At 43.5% G+C, this 8021-nt stretch overlaps 1 protein-coding gene across 1 annotated transcript; it reads left to right on the top strand.

Annotated features, from left to right (window-relative positions):
- Positions 1 to 407: 407 nt before the first annotated feature.
- kcne4 (potassium voltage-gated channel, Isk-related family, member 4) lies at positions 408 to 1547 on the top strand. The gene has a single exon (XM_047035575.1). The coding sequence runs from the start codon at positions 442 to 444 to the stop codon at positions 964 to 966; it is 525 nt and encodes a 174-aa protein (XP_046891531.1). The 5' UTR covers positions 408 to 441; the 3' UTR covers positions 967 to 1547.
- Positions 1548 to 8021: the final 6474 nt, after the last annotated feature.

Below are 8021 nucleotides of genomic sequence, written 5' to 3'. Positions count from 1 at the left end.
GAGACGCGATGTTGTTAGTTAAAGCTACCGTCCACAAGTCGAATAAGCATGGTTTTGCCACGTTTATGTCTAGTGTCTAGTTTCCTGCTCAGCCAGTAAGACAGAGCCAAAACTCTTCCGACCACACCAGCTCTTGACCACGGAGACTCCTCACGTGATTTATGACATCCTGAGGTCGCTATATAAGTCCCTGCACTTCACAATTCCCCTAAACATCAGAGGGGCATTAGCGAGCACAGGGATCCAAAAGGCCCACATGGTATCATTTCTAAGGTAGGTGTCCCGATCCTACCTTTACAAACACAGCAATTCAGTTTCGTAAAAGACACACACGTGTGAACTAAATGGACTAAACCTCACAGTTGTCAAAATCATAGCCTAACGACACTGTATATTTTCCCCTGTAGGAAACTCAAGCGGTCCTCTTCATAACCTGCACTAATGATGGAGAGGTCCGACAATTCCACTGCACCTGACATTCTGTTCCTGCAGAAGGCAAATGTGGTGTCCCAAAGCGACCAAAGTGATGGCAAGGCTTACCTATACATTTTGATAGTCATGTCTTTTTATGGTGTATTCCTTTTTGGCATAATGCTGGGCTATGTTCGTTCAAAAAGGCGAGAGAAAAGGAGGTCAAATATATTCAGGCGCCTGTTGCACGAGGAGGAAAAACGGGAATGGGGAGCGTTAAAGAAAAAGCACAGCATCACCTGGCCCGCCATCTCGGGGCTATGCTCAGGACAGGCATCGCTCCCTTTCTCCCCAGGAGTTTACGAGGGCAAGGTCTTGTCCCCGCTGGCTTGTGCTTTGTGTTCCATGGAGCAAAGCAGCGTCAGTTCACTATGCTCCTCCGCCGACGTGCACTTTGCTATAGAAGAGGAGTCTGATAGTGGAACTGTGGAGAGTCCCGATGAAGTTTTGAAAGGAAGTTCGGACAACAGCGACGACTCAGCAGGACTGAAATAATTGTAAAGCTGATAACAATGGAGACTTTATGGCTGTCCGCCTCATATAGCCTACCCGAAGCGTGGTAATTGACTGGCCAACGTTTAGCTGGAGAAGAACTTGACTGCTCCTGTCAAACAGTCCTGAGCATTGAAATATACCTGGAACCCACTTGAAAGAAACTGGCAGTTTTGTTCCTATTGATTGACGTATAATGCCAATTTGTAACTTAGAAAATACACTGATCAGTGTTGATATACAATAACTGTAGGTTTACTTGATGCAAAATATGTACTGTAAATATTGGTTAAACTATTTTCCTCTAGAATAATAAATGTTTAAAAAGTTTGACAATGACTGAGATTATCGGGATTTGCATTATCTGAATTTACCAGAAGGGGGCAGTCCTGCATCTGCATAGACTCCAGTAATGATGCCAGAAACCAGAATTTAGCTGGAGGCTAGTTACATGGCCTGTTGAAACTTCATTGCTGTCTGTCATTGGTTTATAGTCATATCCATATATAATGAATGGCTAAATGTTGTACTTATATACATTTGATATTCTTCTAATTACAGTAGTAGATGCAGTGGCTGATCAATTATGTAGTGTCCAATCTTACAGTTGCATCTTTAGTACTGCCATCCACAATTAAAACGATCTTTACCCAAATACCACTGAGCATGAATGTAACAACACAAGATTCAGCTGAAGTACTCTAGCCAGGAGTACAATTAGCATGTCTGTATGGAATAGACATAAATGGTTATTGGAACTTCCAGTAAGCTTTGTCATGTAGCTTTACCATAGCTCATCCCTTTTCAGCCATGCACACACACCCTTTTATCAGCACAGTCATTGACCAGGAGCATCACAGCTCACCTTGTTGACAGTGTGCCCCACCACAGTGCAAGTCAAACAATAGCCTGAAAGAACAGCCATCCTTTTTTCACTTGGTCTGCTGTAACCTACAAATGGGATCATGAACTGTACTGCAAAAGCAATTTCATCTAAAGTAAGTCCGACATTCATTGATCCTCGCACAGCGTACTGTTTTATCAGTCTAAAGTTTACCGTTGGATATTCTCACGTTGTCTAGACGAGAACACATTTCCCCTTTAGAGATTCGATCCTTGTGTTTTTCTCTGCTATTTCTGCGGGGAAAATCTCTGGGTCGAGATCATTGTACAGGGTCTTCTTGATGAGCCTCCAAATGACAGAGCCGATCCTTCTGACAAACAGAACATAAGCCACACCTTGCAACCCTGTACTGTAATACAATACAATACATTTGTACCAAATAGAGAGGTAGATTAACATTTGTCCTCTCAATCTTTCCTTCCTCGTTTCCTCTTTATCTCTGTCTCTCTCTTTCTGGAAAGCTTAACATACAGGGTTTTTAAAGCATGGATGATGAATTGAATTTCCTGTGCTCCACGTGTCACTGAATAAATCATTCATGTGAAACTTGTGCTTAGGAGAAAGCGAGTATGTGCGTGCTCGCTTGTGTGTGAAGAACCAAGAGAGGAGTCCATGAGGACAGAGAAGCACAGAAGCAGAAGTGACAGAGAGGGTAGGAGGGAACGGGCCAGAGACTGAGAAGCAGAGACAATGCATGCAGTAGTGCAGCATTAGCAGACAGGATGTTTATCATTAGGACCCTCCAGTGGTATCTGAGCTTGTGTCCTACGCTATGGCCCGCCTAATATATGAACAATTCATGAGGTTGGAAATGAGTTCCTCTGACCCAGCACTATGGATTACTCTGGATGCTTGATTTCCTTCTCTCTTTCATTTTCCCAGTCTGCTTTTCTCACAGTAACCCTCCCTCTTACTCTCTATTTATTTCTCCCTAACTGTCTGCCTTTTTCTATCTCCCCCCTTTCTCTCTAATGTAAGGCTGACCTCTAATTCTTTCCAGCAAATAGATGTCAAGGAAGATACCCAAAGACTGTACCCAAAGACTATTATATAGTTCATCTTACCACTAAAGACATTCCAGTCAGCTAACTGGAATTGTCCATAAATGGTTCAGAGGTTTGTGAATAAATCAAATTTGGGTTTGAAAGCAGGGACATCCTCGCGTTTCATCAACAAACAGCGCAGATCCTGTTTTACCCTTTGCCTAATGAGCGTTTCTATGGCGACCTTGTGGAAAGCAGCGGGTAATTTGTAGCCGTTGCTGCTTTGAGGTCCGCCCAAATCAAGACAGGTCACAGATCAAACTATTGAGGGGGTGTTCTTGCGTCGGTTGCAGATGGGTGCACTTTTTCAATTTAAATTTGTACAAGTCATATTTGGGTGATTATACTAAGTATGCATACTTATTATTTATGAAAATTCAACCGTTTACATTTGTTGCTGCTCATTTACACTTCTAAAATAATAAGAGTGTATAATGACAGTGTTCTTTTGTCATTTCCATGAGCTTCTTCTCATACCCTGCAAGAGGGGATGGTGATAGTCTGTGGCAGTCTCACATAGTTGAAACAGTCGCATGAAAAGGAAGAAATTGGGGAATCCTGTGTAAAATTGGTCTTAACCTATGTCACTTAAACTTCCCCTGAAGTTTTTCCCTTCTAGTGATATTTTTAAGCATGTACTCATATTGCATTTGTGTCAGAGCCTGTTTGATAGCATGTATAAGGCTGTTTAAGGCTCTGATATGTGTCAGAACCTTAAACAGGCTCTTAAACAGGACAATGCTCTTTTTACCCAGAATGCCCCCGGTAAGGTGCAAAGCTACGAAGTCAGTCAGATAAGCATTGTTTTGAGTTCTATTGTTGTGTTCGTTTTGTTTGGAAAAGAATAATGCTATGGTCTGTAGTTTAAATAATTTGAGTGTTCACCCTGATTGGGGATGTTGTTTAGTTAAATCACTATCCAAGTGGTACGGCTACTTTAGTTTAAGGCCTCCTCAAGTGTTCAGCCTGAATGGCGTTTTTCCGACGGTGGTTCAATTTACAAGCCTTTTAAGGACTGTTTGTTTACCAAGAGCTAGAGAGCCATCATATCATTACGTTGCTGTGTACCAACAGCAATAGCGCGGCAACGCCAAACAAGATGCAGAGCCTGAGTAATGGCTGGTTATCAATCCGAAGAACGCTTATAACGCAAGATTGAGATGAGTGTTTTCTTGAACAATGTGTAATACCTTTGACTTGCAGTATGACAACACTGGTATTATTTGCGCAACATTTTATAAACTTTTGCCGTATAGTGCTTGTGTAGCCTATTAGGCCTACATTTGTGTTAAATATAGGCTCAATAGTTCATAACATTTGTATTTGTCATTTCACTAATTTTTATAGGATTATGATAAAATGCAGCAACTAGTGCCTGCACTGAGTTTCACGTCATTTACACATCTGGTCACAACATATTGATAAGCATCCGAAGCCTTCAAGCTATCCCCACTGTATGGGGAGGAGTTATGCACAATATAAATTGTTATAGCTCTGTCATGGAAAGCCCATTGGGGCAAGCCTGGGGCAGATAATAAGGGACAAAAGAAAACTGGGGGTAACAAGAATCTGGTTAGCCGTTTTCCTGAGATCTTCGTGAACGGATTGACACATTTTAGGCAGTGGCATTGAAGTTCAGGTTAGTACCGTATTTTTCGGAAATAAAGCCGCGGCTTTTACCCCGATTTTACAGTTTTTCTTGGACGGGGTCTCTTACATTTACATTTATGCATTTAGCAGACGCTTTTTTCCAAAGCAGCTTCCAAGAGAGAGCTTTACAAAAGAGCATAGGTCACTGAACATAACAACGAGGTAGTCCCAAACATTGCAAGCAGCCAAAACATGAAGTATACATTGTGAAACACTAAACATGTGCCAAAGGGAAGACCCATGAGAGCATGCAGTCATACAAGTTACAAATTAGAACAACATGAACCCCAAAACGTGCAAGACTGTACCTGTAAAAGACTGTACCTGTAGAAGAACAATCAACAGTAAAATATTTTAGAGCGAGTTCAAGAGTTAACTTTGTTATAACTAACCTAAAAGAGCAACAAGTCTCTCAATAAGACTCATTGTGATCCTGGAGGAAACTAACATCAAGTCCAGCCAAGCATTCTTAAGTGCCGTTGTACTCCCGGAACTATTGCGTCTTGAGCCTTTTCTTGAAGGTGGGGAGACACTCAGTGTCCCTGACGGAAGTCGGGAGCTGGTTCCACCATTGGGGGGCCAGGCAGGAGAAAAGCTTGTGTTGGGACCGGGCGGTCTTGAGCGGTGGGACCACCAGGCGGTTGTCTGAAGTAGACCGTAGGTGACGGGTGGGGGTGTAAGGCTGCAGGAGAGACTTGATGTAGTCGGGTGCAGTCCCGTTCACTGCTCGGAAGGTCAGTACCAGGGTCTTGAATCTGATACAGCTGGCTAAAAGCAGAACTCCTATATCTCTTGAAAGATACCCTGCGTGACTTTTTGGGTATAAAACTTTTGGTGTAGAATTGACAGAAGTGTCAAATTATGAACTTTGTGACATGACGCGACCAAGAAACCCAAAATGTTGCTGCTTGGCTCCATGACGATGGGGCAGAAGGGCTCGTGAGACTGCTCACCAAAAGAATGAAGGGGAGCCCACTTGTCTGGCAGACAAGACTTGTTCGTAGGTACCTAGCAAAAAATAGCGAAAAGTAGCCTCAGCTTTCCTAGACTTTTAGCTATGATACTAACGGCTGAGGTCTCGCGATGCTGATATTTCTGTCTGTCTTACTAGAACGTTGTATCTATGCGTCGTTGCTAAGGTGTGCTAATGTTGTGACGTTAGGCTAGCACTGAAGTGGCTCAAGGCACCTTTTGCCACAAAAACTTTGTAAGCTCCTAAACCATGCAACGGAACGTAAATCCCAATACAAGCAACAAAATCTTGACCAAGACGAACATTTTGACACCGACGTTGTCTGTGTAGTCCAAATATTGAGGAATCCTTAGGGGTGGGAAAATAATAAATTAATAAATATATGAGAGAGAACAAAGGTTGTGCTCTAGCCGAAGGCAAGCACACCCAATAAAGGAAAAGGCACTAAGAAAATTCCCCTAATCTTTTACTGTTGATGGACATCTTTAACTTATATAAAACAACTATCCAAAATATGTAAAGAGGACATCATTCAATGATCCATTCTGTTTCACCCTCAGAAGGCTTATAATAATAGAATGATCATCGGAGCCAACTTATAGCCTACGTGGCCTTTTACAAAGCACAGAGAAACATCTTTTCATAGACGTCCATCTTTTGACATGTGTTTTTCTCTTGAACTTTATTTGTTCTTGCAATGTCACTGAGAATAACGACTTGTGTCTCCTTGCTTCAGAGGCTAGTCACCTGCTGCGAGACACATCGCAAACTCTTCTCGCCTCCAAAGACCACCATAACCTGTGTTTGTTTGTTTATGATCACTTCTATTGGGCACACGTCATCAGCACACGCTGTTCTCAACAGAGCAGCTTAGCTGAGGCTGTGTTGAGGCTTGCTCTGCGGCCTCGTTTAGGGTGTGGGAGGTGTATTGGCAGGTCCAGCCTGGGTAGAATGAATGAGAGTCACCTAGGTTAGAATGAAGCAGATGTCCAAAAAAATATGGTATTATTTCGTACTGTGCCAAAGTCTTAGCAGTGTTTTTTTACATGAATATTGTCTTGAGTGTATTTACATTTAGTAGACGCTCTTATCCAGAGCGGATTACAGTAAGTACAGGGACATTCTCCCTGAGGCAAGTAGGGTGAAGTGCCTTTCCCAAGGACACAACGTCATTTGGCACGGACGGGAATCAAACCAACAACCTTCTGATTAATAACCCGACTCCCTAACCACTCAGCCATCTGACTCCCATATTTGTTTGTCTATTGTATTTGTGCGCAGTATGAAATTGCAGTTTTGTGCAAATGTTTGTTTTGTCTTTTCACCTTGTTATTTCTCAAAGCATTTTTACTTAAGTTTATAAAAATGTTTAGTTGTGCTTTTTGCACAGTACTGTACATTATTGGTGGCACTGTTGACATAATTCAACTGCATATTCAAATGGAGAAGATAGCTTTAGGCACACCTGCCTAACAAATTGCAAATTGAGTGGGAAGCTAGTTATTTACCACCCCACTTTTATGTGGATGTGTTGCCTTGACAACCAGACATCAGCCATTTGGTGTTTAGGCAAAGGCGTTTCTCAACGTGTGTCTGACAAAGACATTGTAAGAAGGGTTAGGACTAAACTTGGTGAGACCCATACCTTATTAGGCCATTTCTTTAGATTCTTTATCTCACAACACTGAGAATCCATCAGGCTTTTAGACGTTGGTGGCTGTACAAAGTGTTCAGGGGAAGTCGGGGGATATATAGGATATACATGTAGGGTTTGAAGTACCTGGAGGCTGGTGTGAGGTCTGGTTATCATGGTGGAGGCTGGTGTGAGGTCTGGTTTAGCTAGAGGCTGGTGTGAGGTCTGGTTATGGTGGAGGCTGGTGTGAGGTCTGGTTATGGTGGAGGCTGGTGTGAGGTCTGGTTATGGTGGAGGCTGGTGTGAGGTCTGGTTATCATGGTGGAGGCTGGTGTGAGGTCTGGTTATGGTGGAGGCTGATGTGAGGTCTGGTTATGGTGGAGGCTGGTGTGAGGTCTGGTTATCATGGTGGAGGCTGGTGTGAGGTCTGGTTATGGTGGAGGCTGGTGTGAGGTCTGGTTATGGTGGAGGCTGGTGTGAGGTCTGGTTATGGTGGAGGCTGGTGTGAGGTCTGGTTATGGTGGAGGCTGGTGTGAGGTCTGGTTATGGTGGAGGCTGGTGTGAGGTCTGGTTATGGTGGAGGCTGGTGTGAGGTCTGGTTATCATGGTGGAGGCTGGTGTGAGGTCTGGTTATGGTGGAGGCTGGTGTGAGGTCTGGTTATGGTGGAGGCTGGTGTGAGGTCTGGTTATCATGGTGGAGGCTGGTGTGAGGTCTGGTTATGGTGGAGGCTGGTGTGAGGTCTGGTTATGGTGGAGGCTGGTGTGAGGTCTGGTTATGGTGGAGGCTGGTGTGAGGTCTGGTTATCATGGTGGAGGCTGGTGTGAGGTCTGGTTATGGTGGAGGCTGGTGTGAGG

This window comes from Hypomesus transpacificus, chromosome 15, assembly GCF_021917145.1.
Source record: "Hypomesus transpacificus isolate Combined female chromosome 15, fHypTra1, whole genome shotgun sequence".
NCBI classification, from domain to species: domain Eukaryota; kingdom Metazoa; phylum Chordata; class Actinopteri; order Osmeriformes; family Osmeridae; genus Hypomesus; species Hypomesus transpacificus.
Note: the sequence above shows the minus strand (reverse complement) of the source record. Positions and strands in the feature narration are given on the sequence as shown.